The 18,827-nt window shown below is 37.7% G+C and overlaps 1 protein-coding gene across 1 annotated transcript in view; it reads right to left on the bottom strand.

Moving 5' to 3' along the window:
• The window catches only part of stxbp5l (syntaxin binding protein 5L), a 298,005-nt gene that overhangs the window by 86,420 nt on the left and 192,758 nt on the right, over positions 1–18,827 (bottom strand). Inside the window, exons 7-8 of the mRNA XM_066706964.1 lie at positions 11,852–11,935; positions 71–194 (exon numbers count right to left, since the gene is read on the bottom strand). Coding sequence (XP_066563061.1) covers positions 71–194; positions 11,852–11,935 — 208 coding nt within the window. The remainder of the gene's footprint in view (positions 1–70; positions 195–11,851; positions 11,936–18,827) is intronic.

The following is an 18,827-nucleotide window of genomic DNA, read 5'->3' as shown; positions in this document are numbered from 1 at the left end:
TTTGATTCTGAGTTTTCAGAAGCACATATCAGTGCTTGAGCAGAAGCGGATTAGCTTTCTCGCGGCTTACCATGTGGGAATGTGATTTGGAAGGGTTTGGCTGTGTTCTTCATATTCCACATCGTCAGACTACCATCTGAATGGCTGCACATGAACTGTTTTCCTTCGTGATGCCAGCTGACGGAGTGAATGGCCTGTAAGTTTGAAACCAAAGACAAAACATTGCATTGACTCAAGAGTCTCGATCAAAAGCACTGCATCGAAGACACATCCTCAAAAACTATGAAAGAAAGCGTAGGTAACCATCATCTTGCCCATGATTTGTACATAAATGATCCATCCAGAAACAACAAACACCACCATAACAACAAAAAAGATCCTCAATCTCTCTTTCTAGAATGTACTCAGCTACGGCTAAGTAATATAATTAGAAAGGATTTGGAAGCTGTGCTTCGTTAAGATCACTGACTGTAGCTTATAGGGCATCCATTTAACTCTGTTTCACATTTCAAAACATTAGGCTTCGCATGGATCTATTTCTGGCAAAAAAGGGGGGAAGAAAATGAGAAGAACATTGTGATATATTCTCTGAGTGTATAACAAAACAAAGTTAGATTTGCAAAGCCAAAAATGCTGGGAAATGTGAAAAGCCTTTAGATTTATATAACGAGTTTTTTTCTGTCCTTTTTTGTATTCATGTGAAACATTAGCCTATACACCTGCATGCAAAATGAATTACAGTTTCTCAGTAGAAGTATCTCTTTCTATCTCTCCTTGATTGTCAGTCTTACAGTTCCAGTTTACGAAGTTGAACGGTATTATCAGCAGGCAAAAAAAATAACTGGTGCTTTTTCTTCTTAGCTTAAAGCACAACTCCTATGAAGCTGCTGACCATTGGAGAACAGGATTACAGTTTCGATAATAAAAAAAGAACACAAAGCATCCATTCTGCATAAGTTTTGATTCCATGAAATATGTATTACTCTTCCCTGTAGGCTTACTTTAAATTGGAACCAGTTACGGAAATGAATAAGATAATATTTCGTACACTGGAGAGGCTAACATTATGACAAAGCATTGCATTACAGTAGCAAAATAGTCTGGAGGCTGAATAAAGGCCTTAATCATCCAGGCCAGATAAGCTTAATGATGACACAGCAGCATTTCAGCAAAGTAATGTTTTCTGTCTTTGGTTATGCATTTTTCTTTATTTCTTTTCAATGTCACTGAAGAGATTAACGGTAGCCCAAATCCTACAACACAGGTAGTTCAGAAGCTTTGTCTATGCAACACTTTTTGATTGTGTCATCTGCCCATATTACAACTCAACAAAGATAGAATGAAAAGAACACAACTTTGTCAATCTCTCCCTCTTGTGTGTCTTGGAACTTGGCTTGTGAAGTGCACATAACTTGTGATGCCACATCATGTCTGCTGTCAATAGCACCTTCTCCATCTCTAGAATGAGAAATTACATCATCATTCAAGTTATCTGTACTCTTTATTCTCACCTTTCTAATTTCAGATTAATTTGGAGGTCTGCAAAACCTCCCTACAGTGTATGACCTTCCATTAATAAAACTCTTAAGTCAACCGCATTGTTTCCCAGATTGAGGGTTCCTATGCATAACCTCTTGGAAGCCTTTGCCATTAATATGTCTTTACTTTACGAAATGACCACTGCATAAGATACAACTGTTTTTTCCTTTTTTTTTAAATAAAAAATTGATTTCCATCCTGCAAAGAGCTGGGATTTTAGTTTTTTCTCTCCCATGTTAGAGACTTGAGAGCATACACAACCCTTCTTATGGGCTGTGTCAATAAATATTCTCAGTACATCCAAATCATGTCCCATGTCTCTTAGGATACTGCACCGGCAGGACTGATTTGGTACATTGGCAATGTGGCATTATGAAGATGTTTTGGAGGGTGCTATTATTTTTATTTTAATGATTAAATACAACCAGAGAATTCTGTATTTATTTTATTTGCCCTTTCAAGGATAAAGGATACATCTAACATAGAAAGTAGAAAGTAATAACATCTTCACTGGCACTTCATGTAGCCGTGGGAATGTTGTTAATAGAAACTATAGTTACTAGCAAGGAGTTAGACCATGATTCACAATTGACTTGCCGTGGGAAAGACAAATAGGTAAGTTTTCACTTTTACATTTTAAAAGTTCCTTATATGATGGAGTTGATATTGAAGGGAGGTATGTATATATCTTACTTTTAGACTATAAGAACAAACAGGATGCATAAAACTGTAATTTTAGAACTAGTCTGACCTTCACTTTAATGTACTGTGTATACATATTACCAACATACTGTATAACTACCAATTAAGTTTACACAAAGAAACTGAAAAGGCAGCAACTGTTGGACCAGTGTTAAAGTCAGTGAGGTTTTTCAATTGCTGGCTGTAAACAGCAAGGCTAATGGGGGGTCAATCACGCACAAATAAATCCCATTATTAGTGGCCATGTCTTTATGTTGTTGGTCGAGTTTATCTGGCTTTGGTTTGGTGTGTTGGTAACTGAAGTTTTTAGTCAGTGAATCCTAGATGAATAAAATTGCATTTTTTCATGATAGCGACCCATGCTGGCTCATATATTAGATAGACATTTTTTTTTTTTCTAGCCTTCTTAAGCACATATAGGTTTGTATTATTTTATGTCATCTGACACTTTCTTAACCAGTAATTCATTTTATAGATGAATATACTCTAATGATCTTGGACTGTTATGGAGGGCCTGCAATATGTGTTTGTGTCTATTGGGTGTGGCAGGTCATTTGGGAATCTGATTTATTAAGAGGAATTACTTTAGTTTTCGGGGATGAAGATTAACCCCGTGCAGGAAAAGTTGGGCGTTATAACTGGGGGAGCCAGTGATGGTGGGCAAGGAGGGCAAGGTGCCCCGGTTCCTGCCAGGGAGAAGTCATTGAGAGAGAGACCAAGTTAAGTGCTGCTCCTTAAAAAGCTGTCTGAGAATAAAACCTGTTGCATTAACCCCGCCTCAACTCTTTTATTATTTGCTGTTTTTGTAAGGGTTGAATCCAGTAGCAAAAAGCCTAAAACGCTACAATATACACTCACCTAAAGGATTATTAGGAACACCATACTAATACTGTGTTTGACCCCCTTTCGTCCTTCAGAACTGACTTAATTCTACATGGCATTGATTCAACAAGGTGCTGAAAGCATTCTTTAGAAATGTTGGCCCATATTGATAGGATAGCATCTTGCAGTTGATGGAGATTTGTGGGATGCACATCCAGGGCACGAAGCTCCCGTTCCTCCACATCCCAAAGATGCTCTGTTGGCTTGAGATCTGGTGACTGTGGGGGCCAGTTTAGTACAGTGAACTCATTGTCATGTTCAAGAAACCAATTTGAAATGATTCGACCTTTGTGACATGGTGCATTATCCTGCTGGAAGTAGCCATCAAAGGATGGGTACATGGTGGTCATAAAGGGATGGACATGGTTAGAAACAATGCTCAGGTAGGCCGTGGCATTTAAACGATGCCCAATTGGCACTAAGGGGCCTAAAGTGTGCCAAGAAAACATCCCCCACACCATTACACCACCACCAGCAGCCTGCACAGTGGTAACAAGGCATGATGGATCCATGTTCTCATTCTGTTTACGCCAAATTCTGACTCTACCATCTGAATGTCTCAACAGAAATCGAGACTCATCAGACCAGGCAACAGTTTTCCAGTCTTCAACTGTCCAATTTTGGTGAGCTTGTGCAAATTGTAGCCTCTTTTTCCTATTAGTAGTGGAGATGAGTGGTACCCGGTGGGGTCTTCTGCTGTTGTAGCCCATCCGCCTCAAGGTTGTACGTGTTGTGGCTTCACAAATGCTTTGCTGCATACCTGGGTTGTAACGAGTGGTTATTTCAGTCAAAGTTGCTCTTCTATCAGCTTGAATCAGTTGGCCCATTCTCCTCTGACCTCTAGCATCAACAAGGCATTTTCGCCCACAGGACTGCCGCATACTGGATGTTTTTCCCTTTTCACACCATTCTTTGTAAACCCTAGAAATGGTTGTGCGTGAAAATCCCAGTAACTGAGCAGATTGTGAAATACACCTGGCACCAACAACCATGCCACGCTCAAAATTGCTTAAATCACCTTTCTTTCCCATTCAGACATTCAGTTTGGAGTTCAGGAGATTGTCTTGACCAGGACCACACCCCTAAATGCATTGAAGCAACTGCCATGTGATTGGTTGGTTAGATAATTGCATTAATGAGAAATTGAACAGGTGTTCCTAATAATCCTTTAGGTGAGTGTATATATATATGAGAAAAGTCCTCTCTCTTTTTACTGTACTGTAAAATACTGGCATTGATCTGCTGACAAGAAATCAATGCCAGAGGACTAAGTCGGGAAAAGCATTTCCAGTCAGGCAGAAAGTGAAAAGTGAAGAAATGTCTGTATGAGCAACACACAATAGGAATGCTCTTTTTAAAAAGAAAGTGGAACAAGTCACTTTCAGGTTAGAGAAGACCACCACAAGGGTGGAGAAGAATAAGGAGTGTTCAATGAAAAAATAAAAAATAATATCTGTGGTTTTACACATACAGTAGATTCCATTGAATTGGATCTGCTGTCAGGACAGATGTTACATCCCAGCAAACGATTTCATGTTGTGTCTACATTGCAAACAACATTCTGCTTGTATGTGAAATACAATGCAAATATATAGACTCCATAATACATTGATACAACAATATGAGAAAGAAAATGTAATGTTTCATTTATGCTACTGTGAAATGCTATTGGATCCATGTAAACCTCAAATAATGTTAAATGTTAAATAATGTAGAAAACAGTACAGAGAAAATGACATCTATTTATATGGGTCTATTTGAAAAATACATACAGTACATTAAATAAACATTTCCGTAAATGCTGTAAAATACCAAAATGTCCTCTACTAGTAATGTCATTAAAAAACATTCATACAATTTAACTCTCCTTACATTGCTGTATTGTTCCTACAACATTATGTCTGACAAAATCGATTCACTAATGGTGTATAAACTTAACAACATTGACATCAGAAACAAAGCTACAGAAATGTTCTAAAATGTTGCAACAGCATTTTGTGTTACCTATGATATTATTTGTAGTGGTTATCTATGGAGTACTGCTGTGAAATAAGATATCTTCTTGCTCCTTAGGGTACGGCTGTTTTGAATCCTCAAAAAGACAGAAGTTAAAAGCAGTACTGAAATTCTTATTTTAACATAATGCTGAAGGACAAAGATGTTTTGTTTTAACAAAACATAATTACGTTTATAAGATGATGCCATGGCTCGATAAAGAATGTTCACTTTTGTCATCTATACTGTAATAGACAATTATTGGATTTCTCAATCTGAAACTGTGTTATTGACTGTTGCTTTTATTTACATTTTTGTTTAATAGTGAGAACTAGTAATGATTGCAATTTTAATATCTGAATGAATCAGTATTAAATAAGCTGCTTGGACATATCAAAGCACTGTTAGATAATCAATATATAAGAAAACATTGCTGCCAATAAAGGGGGCCATTGCCAATACTTATGTCTGTGACTGCATGAAACAGGGTTTTGAAAAATGTAATTTTTCATTCCTGTGTTACAAAAGCTGATAAGGCAATAAACATCACTTTTCTTTACAACCAAAGGTCTAATTTCTTGTGGCTACTCTGAAATAAAAGTGCTTTTCATTACTGTTATGTTCGAACATACACTTCCATTTCATGCTGGAAGTTTATTTCAAATCCTCTGCAAAACACAGATATGAATTTTACAAAATAGGAGCCCCATGGAATCACACTAGATATATTGATATCTGTGGTATTATGTATCATGTATTTTCAATGTGTGTAACATGATATAAAATGTGTGTGGGAAACAATAAATTGGCATCATTAGTCTGAATACAAAAATGTTTCAGTACTTGGGGGGAAAAAAGATAGCATGAGCTATTTTTCATTCCTGTCAGATGCACAAAACAGGTTGCAGTGGAAAAAAATATGTGTGAATGACAGATCAGTCTTAATCATAATCATAATAATGCTTGAGTGCAGTCTGTGTGGCCCAGAGACATTCTCAGTTAAACTAAAATTAGTGAATAATAATCTAAATGTATGTGGTAGGCCCTACATGTTTGTCTTTTTAGTAATCATAATACATTTAAAAACATAAGTAAAGCTTAAAAATGGGGCATGTCTTGATCAAACAAGCTTACAAAAGGAGGAACACTATCAAGAAGAAAATACATACATATTAATAAGAAAACGAGACATTATTTTTTAAAATATAAGTGAAATGTAAAGAAGCTACACTTGATCTGCTCAAAAAGGATTGTGTAATTAACTGAGACTAACATTGATCTTCTGTCTGACTCACACACACACACACAAGCACACACACACACATATACATCACTTTACAAGTATTTCTTAAGCACATAAGTCCTTTTAGAATTAAATGCACAATGCACAAGTCTTGAAAAACCTTCCTATAGACAGGCATATAAATACCTAAGACAGCATCTTCTTTCTGGCAGCCTTCATAAAATGGGTATGCAGTTTTCTTTTTCAGAGCAGATTAACACTGTGTGTATGGAAAATAAACTTGGGGCAGGATTAAATGAAAACTTTGACCCACCCGCTAATAGCAAACTACAAACATGTTCATCATAGCGGTTACATTTATGATTAGAAGAAAGTGGCATCTTACTAAAAATGAAGCTACAACTGTGTACCGTTCTTTAGTTTCCTATTTGAGGGTGGGTCAAAGTTTTGATTTAATCCCAGCCTTGGTGTTATGAGGAAATTGCAACAAAGTGGAGATTGTGATAATCAGATTTATTACTGGATGGGCATAAGCAAATGTTCAGATTTGTCATTCACTGACATGTAGTTAAAATGCTGCAATAGATCTGCAATTTCAATTTTAAAAAATGAACATGTACAGCACACATCCATTCTAGTCATGTATCATACGGGCAAGTTTTGTTGAAATGGCAGGCTTCAGTGTACAGCCACAGTGCAGTGCAATATCGGGAGACACTTTTAAGGATGTGAAAGAGGTAGTTCTGTTTTTACCTAAAAGAGAATTGTGTATGAGCCGTTGTTTGTTTTCCATATTAGTTACAAAATCAACAAAGCATTCTTTATTGGCCGGCAGTTTTGGCAAAGAAAACATCAACATGCAGAACGTGCCATGTTCCACACAACAATGTAAACTGAAACACTGCGCTAACCAACTAATGAGAAGACAAAGATCAAATTAGATGATCCCATTCATGAGTCTATGGTCCGTTTAGCAAATGTGTTTTCTGTGGCTCAGCATATTGAAATTTAAGTAGTTCAATTCCAATGAATAACCTGAAATTATACGATACAAAGGTTAGCAGTAAACTGCCAGAGGTTTAAAAAAGTTTAGGTTACATTTTGAGCTCTCTATGGGTGTGTGTTGCTTCTACCAAAACATGGATGGTCTTGTTTTGATCAGTATACTGTCTGGTTCCAGAATATGTCATAATTGTCAATATTATCTGAGATTTTGTATTCCTAATCAGACCAAGTATCCCCCACCCCCCATTTCAGAATACGTGGGGGGTATAAAAACTAATTTTTCACATCAGAGAATGCTTCACATCGTTAGAAAGCTGAGAGTCTCAGCTTTCATGGAATAGCAAACACTTGGCAAATAACACAACGGTGAAGAGTACACATGGGATTTGGTGTACCAGAAGGGTTTGTCATGATTCCATGATGTATTTTTTATCTCCAATTGTTTATTTGTTCTGTGCTTTAATTTCAGAGTATATTGAGACATTAAACTGTGTACATTTCAATAAAAACTGGAAAAGCTGAGGTGTTCTAAAACTAAAACCTTACACTTTGACCAATGAAAAAAATATAAATGGTTTTATTTATTTTATAAACTGATTCAACAATTATCATAATTTATCACCAGTAAAACATTGAAACAAAAGGCTGAGAGTGACCGCTATGAGCTATGTCCTCCTCCTTCGAATTTGACAGAGGCATTTGCTTGTGCTAATATTCTCCTGGAAGAAATAGATAATCCCAAATTATATATATGTAATAAACATGGAATCAATTCCAACAGCAAAGCAACAGTAAAACTGGTAAAGATGTTTTGGACATTTTGTTTGATCTGCAAGAACAGTTGAATACCTCTGAACTTAAAATGATATTAGCCGATACAGATAATCTGCACTCAGTGAATTACTCATTCTGTGCCACAGGGCATTGAAATGGGAAATGCTTAAATGCATTTGAAGTTAATTTTAATAATGTGACTGGATTTGTCTCAGATAATGCCAGTTACATGATCCAGGCATACAATGACATTCTTTAAGGTTTACTGCCAATTTCAGTACATTTGTCTTGTAATACCCACATAATAGCCCTTGTGAGCATTATCTGGGCAAATCATTTTCCAGAAGCAAGGAAGCTGATTGCAACCACTAAAATAATGTTTAAACATTGCCCAAGCAGAAAAGTAAGTTTTCTAGGGAGGAAACTGGGGAGCTTGCCCAGACTTTGTGAAACTAAACATCTTTATGGCAAGCCAAATTAACATATTGATATATCTCTAAATGTATTTTAAAATAAGATATTTATCTTGAATCTTGAAATAATTTGCAGATATCTCTAACGGCTAATTTGGCTTGCCATTCATCCTCGCCTCTGACTCCTGATTGAATTCACACAAAAGAGCCTTGAAATGATTTCCAGGGGGCCTGGAATTAGCAATGAATGAATGAATTTTGAATGAAGAAGATAGTACTTAACCGCAATTGAGGATTTTAAGTGTCTTGTTTTATTTTATAGTGCTTTATATGTATGAGAATTGAATAAATATGATGTAAATGTATTAATAAAGTACTTACATTTTGTCTGATGTGTCTGAGTAACATATCGTCACATTTCCATTGTTTGCCATGTGAAAATGCTGTGAGTTTCACAATTCTTGCATAAGCTTTTGAGGAATGCAACTCTCACATATCTCATGGGATTACTGTATAGTGTAGCGACCTAACCTCTTAACGGCCACTATTGAAATAAAAGCAAAAGAAGCAGAAGTCTTCCAAAACAAAACTGGTGTTTATTGATCTCTTCAAAGAAGTACATAAACTCCCCACAGATCTGTCTTTGCCATTATCTCGACTCAGCTCACGACACCCTTATATATCCCCCCATCTGGTGACTCTCTCCCACCCAATCACCGCTCTCTGGCTGTACCACCCAGAGACGGGGGAAGCCACACAGACACAAACACCCACAAACATCCCTTGCTAACCCAACACAACAACACCCCACATGTAACACACATTCACACTCATGCACACACACAGACACACAGACAGGGTCCCCGAACTGACCCACCCATCCTGCATACACACTTTTACCTCCTCCCCCCACCTTTGGGCTGCCATACTGGCACATACACACAGACACCTGCCAGGATCGCTACAATTTGTTATAGCTATAATGTTATGATTTCAGTATTTTACAAAAATGTATATGGAAAGCAGCATTGTTGTTTTTTTCAATGTTTCGTTGACACATTAGGCGCGCTCACAAGTAAACTGAAACTTTTAAATGATTTATTTACACATTCTAAGAAACAATATTGAATAAGATGTCTTAGTAATATAGGGATTCATGAGCCTTTAAATAAATGTTCATAGCTGTTGCCACATAATCAACGTGCAAATGCTCCTTAATAGAACGATGAATTGACAGGATTAAAGGAATCTGGAGATTATTAATCAATAAGACTACATGACCACCTTATAGTGGGAGGAATGAAGTGTAGCCTAAGAACGCAGGTCACATAAAATACAGGGCCCTAATTATGAGAACGATCATCATACTGTCATTGCCAGTTGCCCTGTAAATGATGACATGGTTGAGAAGCAATACTACATGCAGAATCTCAACTCAATACCTTTCAGTAAAGGATTCACTACATCAAATATAAACACTCCATTTTAATGGGAAGCTGCTATTCATTTAAAAGTATATATAAAGCTCAATGATCATGACTGACATAACTAGGCCTTAGAGTTAGTGTGTTAGACTGTGTGTGTGTGTTGCACATTTAAGTAGAAACTGTTTGCATTCAATCTCACTCACTCTGAGACCAGAGGCTTGACTAAGAAATACAAGTATACCTGTAACCAATGACCTTTTAGGCATGTATATTCCAATGTAACTGAGTCACGTAGGCAAGCTGAAGTACAGAGGGAAGCTGTTGTCACAGTCTGCACATCTAAACAGGTTAGAACTGAGGTAATTTGAGTAAGCAGAGGAATGTATTGTCCACCATTCAGTTAGGTAATAGCAAGGCAGCAAGCTCACATTAGAGATCAAGGTGACCTCTCTTTTCATTAGCTAATGTGCACAGGTATACTTTCAAAATATTTTACATATTGATTTGTATTTGTGATATGCTCTCTATACAGCACTGCATGTTTTCTGTTCTCTTTAATCCTTGGATCACTAATATCATTGCTTCTCTGCACAGATAATCACCCCCTCTTTAAAAATGCAGTACAATCATTGATGATGGAGTGGTCTCTGAGTGTGATGGCAGTAAGCACATTTAATAGTGAATAATTTTACATAGAAAGCTGCATGAATGCAGACTGTGTGTGTAGGTGTATGTATAGTCTGATTAACTTCAGGTTTCGGTTAACTACAAACAATATACCATATTCCCTGAAAATAAACTAACTTTCTAACTTTCTAAGTATTTACTTACTTACTTTACTTATTTAAGTATTTAAACATGGTCAATTTGACTGAATTACTGGAAAACTTGAAGTCCTCTTAGACAGAATTCCATGACAGTCAGCATTTGAGGTATTAAACAGCCCACAGATATTCTTATCTTAAAAAACAAAATGAGCAAGTCAAATGTTGGAGTTTGTTTCTTTTAACACTTAATTATAATGTTAATTGTTAATTAACATAAATGTTAGTAAATCAAACTGCCTACATAGGGAAGTTAAATCAACTTATCCCTCAGAAAATCAATGTAATTGAAGCATATTACTGGATACATCAGGATGCTGGTGGGGATTATTTGCTTATAATCTATAAGTTTACCCTAGAATTATTGCACTTTTATCATAGTTTTAATATGTTTCTGCAGTTTCATATGTTTGGAGTGGTATCCTATGAGTTCACTCTGCTTTACTACAGGAAACATGCCTTATTCCCATGGTACAGTGTTGTAAATCACAGTGAAGGCATGGTGAACCCAAAACTATGGTAAAATGACAGGGGTAAACTTTCTGTATACCTGCCATGCCAAAAGCCTGGTCTTCCAAGTCTAAAGGAAGGAATGTCATCGTAACAGGCTCATGTACAGAATGAGGAAACATCTGTGTGAGTTTATTGCATGTTGAAACACAGACTTTGAAAAACAAATTTTGTGTTTGCAGGAGAACCCACTGCAATGCACACACACCAAAGAAAACATAAACAAGTATCCTAACACAACCTGACATTTCCAATGGGGAACATTTTCTATCAAGTCATTAACTTGGCACATGAAAGATCCTTGCACTGCAAAAATAACACATTAATAGAGATTAGGATTTGTAAAATGTGCATGATTTGCTTGCCCTTGTGAAGAAAATAAACACATTAACAGAATTTGGCTACTGTCATTTATCTGGAGGCATTTTATTTTACATACAAGCTGAACACAGAGATGACCCTCCTGCAGACCACAAAAGAACTTCCAAGAGGACAGCTCAACTAGACTAGCAGACAAAAATAATTTACTGTACTCACCTCATCATAGTAGATCCTGAAATCAGCCTTCTTTACTCTGAGATCCCACTGCACTACGGTGCCACTTTCAAAGCCGATCAGCAACTGTAAGATCAACAGGGTAAATGTATTAATACAATTATCACTTGTTGAGAGTAAATTGAAAGACGTTTTTATATTGTACAGATTTTTCCCTTTTTAAATATGACCAAGAAGATCAATTATACTCTTACTTTCTGAATCCGTAAGTGATTTACTACCAATATGTTCTATTAATTGCAATGACATGTGACTGAGGACACTTCCAGTTCAGACGGAAGAGTATGTATGTATATCATATAATTATCCAGTTAATAGCAGGCACACAGTTCCGTTTATAATTTAGGGTGTTTTTGCAGAAAGTTATATATTCCTTAAGTGCTTAAGGTGAGAATGTCCTTTTCTAAGTGAAAAGGAACAGGATATAAATGTTGTAGAGTAAGTTATTATTTTGTACATTGGAATCAAACTATTAAATGGAAGAGAAGTTTCTATACTGTTGAGTTTCAATGTGCTGACCTACGTTGTACTTTCAGCTACCTGTTTATTCGTTTTATTTTCCCTCACTATTTTACTGCCAGCAAATGAAAGCAAAAATATGTCAATACTGCACACACAGAAAGGAAGTAGGAGTGCTTCTGACTGCACCTGCTCAGATATCATCAATCTGTTACCTTTTGCTTCAAAAGCAGCCGAGCCCAGGAGAGTAAAGTTAAATTAAGCAGCTTGTTAAGCAGCTTGTATAACAGGAGGAGCTGCAATCCAATGACCAGTTGTATAAGTACTGAGTAACTGAAGTATCAAATATTGTAGCTTTTATCTTAAGTATTGATTTCACTGTGTTAAGGAGTGTTGTGCAACACACTTAAGGGGGAGACAAAAGGGAAGTTTGACTTAAATTGCTTTAAGCACCGTGCCACAGCTTTGGGAAAGGAGGTCTGGTGATCAGTACGTTTTCTCATCCCAGAGTAATCCTTGCCTGAACAAAGTTCCTGAACTTAACCTCTCACTACCTGGCCATGGCAACATATTTGATTCTTCTGCTCATTCAGAGGACAGGCAGGATTGGAAAACACAACGGTGACTCAACAGTGCTTTCAGTAATAAACAATGACAAAGGTACTTTAACAAATAACATTAGGCGTCATTTTGATAGGAACTTAAAGAGACTGCAGACTAACATTGGACCTTTTAGGTCATTTTGTTTCAAGCTCTCTTTTGAGGCAAATATAGCTGGGTAGAGATATGATGTCTGTCAAATAACATAAACTATGTCCCAGATGTGTGTGGGCAGATAATGGATTCGGTATGCCTAAAAATGATATTGGTTTATTCAGCATTGGCTATTATTTGTTAACACAGAAGTGGCCATAGGGCTACCATGGACCAGGGTATAGGACAAGAACAAGATCATGCTTAATTTTAGACTATCATACCAGTTTCTCCTATGCTGTTTTGTACTACACTCACATTGCAGCTAATCTGTATTGTAATATAAGCAGACCCTTATGTTATTCAACTAACCATGTTTAGCTAAAATGATCCCAGTTAGGAAAATGTTATTGTGCAGTCTCTCAGGCAAATGCAGTGCTTATTTTATTTGATTACTGGTAATTCATAAGGTGGGAAGGTGCCATAAGGTGGCAAAAGCCAGAAGCAGTGGCGTTCAACCTGCCATGAAACCAATCGTCTTTAGGAATTGCACCATAATGTTTTGAAGTCTGTGTCGACAGATCACTTATAATAATGGTAGCATTTCCCTTGGAAACATAAAGATGAATGTGGTACTTTACTTTTAATATCTACCTGACTGCTGGGCTGGCTTAATTGGCCAGTGGTCTACTTTTTTTTATAAGGTTTTTGTAATTATACTTCTGATTTGCAGCTGTTTCCCATTATTGCAACTGAATTAGTTGTGGTGATGTATGGATTATAACACTGCATAATCCTGTAACGCATACATACCACATAGTAATTTAATGCTTGAATAACACTGTGATGCATCAGACAAATCAATATATATATATATATATATATATATATACACTCACCTAAAGGATTATTAGGAACACCATACTAATACTAATACTTAAATCACCTTTCTTTCCCATTCAGACATTCAGTTTGGAGTTCAGGAGATTGTCTTGACCAGGACCACACCCCTAAATGCATTGAAGCAACTGCCATGTGATTGGTTGGTTAGATAATTGCATTAATGAGAAATTGAACAGGTGTTCCTAATAATCCTTTACGTGAGTGTATATATATATATATATATATATATATATATATATATATATATATATATATATATATATATATATATATATATATATATATATATATATATATATATATATATATATATACATGTAACTTAAAAACATCTGTGCACTACAGCGTCTTCACTTCTATGAGGTGCTGGCCCAAATAAGGCAAAAATATATAAAGAAAATCAAATTTTGTAGCCGCACTCTCACTTATTAGTTATTAGACCAGACTTTTATATTATTACAATTTTATTTTATTGAATCACTCACTATATATAGATATAGATAGATACTGTGCCTTTTGCATTATATCACATTTATACTAAGTATGGTATGCATGGCATATGCCCTTTCCTGCATTGCTTTACAAATATAAATTGATTGATAACATATGTATTATAATCCTATATATTGTATATAACACTTGCTGAGCAGTGTGCCTCATTTTGGAAGCTCACTGGACCTACATTAATACTACTCAGCTCTCTCACTTCTTGAACAAGCTCCCTTCAATGTACCTTCTTTTTAAAGCAAAGGCAAAGAATCCAAGGGCCACAGTTGAAAAACTACAGAACCACCTCAATGCCAATAGTTGGAATGGTTTCAAGAAGAAATCCATTATTGAAAGCATGTAGATGCCTAGAGTTTGCTAAATGTCACTGGCACTTGAAATGCAACTGGGTGCTATGGCATACACAAATAGAGCTTTTTGGCCACGCACACCGGCTGTGGGTTTGGCCTTGTAAGAACAATGCATATGCAGAAATGAACTCTGTGCCTACTGTAAAATATGGTGGTGGATCAATCAAGTTTTGGGACTGTTTTGGTTCCACTGGTCCTGGGACCCGTGTTATCATACTGTGCTATCATACACTGTAGCAAGTATCTAAACCTGGTTGCCTCTACCAGGAGGCTGAAACGTGGCCGCTAATGGATCTTCCAGCAAGACGATGACCCAAAGCACACATCAAAATCCACAAAGAAATGGTTAATTGTCCACAAAATCCACATTTTGAAATGGTCATCTCCAGACTTGAATATCATTGAAAACCTGTGGTTGAATTGAAGAGGGTAGTCCATAAGCCCACTTAGTATGGAGCTTATATTTTGTAAGTCGCCCTGGACAAGAGTGTCTGCTAATAAATAAATAAATAAATAAAAATAAGCACATGGGAATTGTGGAGTGTTTGTGACATTGTTGTCAAATGCACACTTTGACCAGTCTTGGCTTGGCCAATAAAACCTGTAGCTCTTGTAAAGTTGCCATTGGCCTCTTGGTAGCCTGATCAGTCTCCTTCTAGGCAGGGCCTTGGTGGTGCAATACATGTTCCACTTCTTGTCTTAAACAGGCTCCATAGGAAAGTCTTTTGAAAGCTGCTTGGTGCTTATGGTTGGGATATTGCTTTTAAATGCACATGCCAGCAAAGGGAACCTCCAGGAACTTCTGAATTTATCCTGAAATCATGTGAATCACTACAATTTATCACAGGTAAAGGCCATTTAACTTGATTTGTGATTTTGAAGGCGATTTAGTACTTCAGTTTTACATTTTAATACATATACACTCACCTAAAGGATTATTAGGAACACCATACTAATACTGTGTTTGACCCCCTTTCGCCTTCAGAACTGCCTTAATTCTACGTGGCATTGATTCAACAAGGTGCTGAAAGCATTCTTTAGACATGTTGGCCCATATTGATAGGATAGCATCTTGCAGTTGATGGAGATTTGTGGGATGCACATCCAGGGCACGAAGCTCCCGTTCCACCACATCCCAAAGATGCTCTATTGGGTTGAGATCTGGTGACTGTGGGGGCCAGTTTAGTACAGTGAACTCATTGTCATGTTCAAGAAACCAATTTGAAATGATTCGACCTTTGTGACATGGTGCATTATCCTGCTGGAAGTAGCCATCAGAGGATGGGTACATGGTGGTCATAAAGGGATGGACATGGTCAGAAACAATGCTCAGGTAGGCCATGGCATTTAAACGATGCCCAATTGGCACTAAGGGGCCTAAAGTGTGCCAAGAAAACATCCCCCACACCATTACACCACCACCAGCAGCCTGCACAGTGGTAACAAGGCATGATGGATCCATGTTCTCATTCTGTGTACGCCAAATTCTGACTCTACCATCTGAATGTCTCAACAGAAATCAAGACTCATCAGACCAGGCAACATTTTTCCAGTCTTCAACTGTCCAATTTTGGTGAGCTTGTGCAAATTGTAGCCTCTTTTTCCTATTTGTAGTGGAGATGAGTGGTACCCGGTGGGGTCTTCTGCTGTTGTAGCCCATCCGCCTCAAGGTTGTACGTGTTGTGGCTTCACAAATGCTTTGCTGCATACCTCGGTTGTAACGAGTGGTTATTTCAGTCAAAGTTGCTCTTCTATCAGCTTGAATCAGTTGGCCCATTCTCCTCTGACCTCTAGCATCAACAAGGCATTTTCGCCCACAGGACTGCCGCATACTGGATGTTTTTCCCTTTTCACACCATTCTTTGTAAACCCTAGAAATGGTTGTGCGTGAAAATCCCAGTAACTGAGCAGATTGTGAAATACCCAGACCGGCCCGTCTGGCACCAACAACCATGCCACACTCAAAATTGCTTAAATCACCTTTCTTTCCCATTCAGACATTCAGTTTGGAGTTCAGGAGATTGTCTTGACCAGGACCACACCCCTAAATGCATTGAAGCAACTGCCATGTGATTGGTTGGTTAGATAATTGCATTAATGAGAAATTGAACAGGTGTTCCTAATAATCCTTTAGGTGAGTGTATATATATATATATATATATATATATATATATATATATACAGTGAGGGAAAAAAGTATTTGATCCCCTGCTGATTTTGTACGTTTGCCCACTGACAAAGAAATGATCAGTCTATAATGTTAATGGTAGGTGTATTTTAACCGTGAGAGACCGAATAACAACAAAAAAATCCAGAAAAACGCATTTCAAATAAGTTATAAATAGATTTGCATGTTAATGAGGGAAATAAGTATTTGACCCCTTCGACTTAGTACTTGGTGGCAAAACCCTTGTTTGCAATCACAGAGGTCAGACGTTTCTTGTAGTTGGCCACCAGGTTTGCACACATCTCAGGAGGGATTTTGTCCCACTCCTCTTTGCAGATCCTCTCCAAGTCATTAAGGTTTCGAGGCTGACTTTTGGCAACTGAAACCTTCAGCTCCCTCCAAAAGATTTTCTATGGGATTAAGGTCTGGAGACTGGCTAGGCCACTCCAGGACCTTAATGTGCTTCATCTTGAGCCACTCCTTTGTTGCCTTGGCTGTGTGTTTTGGGTCATTGTCATGCTGGAATACCCATCCACGACCCATTTTCAATGCCCTGGCTGAGGGAAGGAGGTTCTCACCCAAGATTTGACAGTACATGGCCCCGTCCATTGTCCTTTTGATGCGGTGCAGTTGTCCTGTCCCCTTAGCAGAAAAACACCCCCAAAGCATAATGTTTCCACCTCCATGTTTGACGGTAGGGATGGTGTTCTTGGGGTCATTCCTCCTCCTCCAAACACGGCGAGTTGAGTTGATGCCAAAGAGCTCGATTTTGGTCTCATCTGATCACAACACTTTCACCCAGTTCTCCTCTGAATCATTCAGATGTTCATTGGCAAACTTCAGACGGACCTGTACATGTGCTTTCTTGAGCAGGGGGACCTTGCAGGCGCTGCAGGATTTCCGTCCTTCATGGCGTGGTGTGTTACCAATTGTTTTCTTGGTGACTATGGTCCCAGCTGCCTTGAGATAATTAACAAGATCCTCCCGTGTAGTTCTGGGCTGATTGCTCACCGTTCTCATGATCATTGAAACTCCACGAGGTGAGATCTTGCATGGAGCCCCAGACCGAGGGAGACTGACAGTTATTTTGTGTTTCCTCCATTTGCGAATAACCGCACCAACTGTTGTCACCTTCTCACCAAGCTGCTTGGCGATGGTCTTGTAGCCCATTCCAGCCTTGTGTAGGTTTGCAATCTTGTCCCTGACATCCTTGGACAGCTCTTTGGTCTTGGCCATGGTGGAGAGTTTGGAATCTGATTAATTGATTGCTTCTGTGGACAGGTGTCTTTTATACAGGAAACGAGCTGAGATTAGGAGCACTCCCTTTAAGAGAGTGCTCCTAATCTCAGCTCGTTACCTGTATAAAAGACAACTGGGAGCCAGAAATCTTGCTGATTGATAGGGGATCAAATACTTATTTCACTCATTAACATGCAAATCAATTTGAACTGCGTTTTTCTGGATATTTTTGTTGTTATTCTGTCTCTCATTGTTAAAATACACCTACCATTAAAATTATAGACTGATAATTTCTTTGTCAGTGGGCAAACATACAAAATCAGCAGGGGATCAAATACTTTTTTCCCTCACTGTATATATATATATATATATATATATATATATATATATATATATATATATATACACTCACCTAAAGGATTATTAGGAACACCTGTTCAATTTCTCATTAATGCAATTATCTAACCAACCAATCACATGGCAGTTGCTTCAATGCATTTAGGGGTGTGGTCCTGGTCAAGACAATCTCCTAAACTCCAAACTGAATGTCTGAATGGGAAAGAAAGGTGATTTAAGCAATTTTGAGCGTGGCATGGTTGTTGGTGCCAGACGGGCCGGTCTGAGTATTTCACAATCTGCT

This window comes from Amia ocellicauda, chromosome 6 (assembly GCF_036373705.1).
Source record: "Amia ocellicauda isolate fAmiCal2 chromosome 6, fAmiCal2.hap1, whole genome shotgun sequence".
NCBI classification, from domain to species: Eukaryota; Metazoa; Chordata; class Actinopteri; order Amiiformes; family Amiidae; genus Amia; species Amia ocellicauda.
This window is presented reverse-complemented; position numbering and strand designations above follow the sequence as displayed.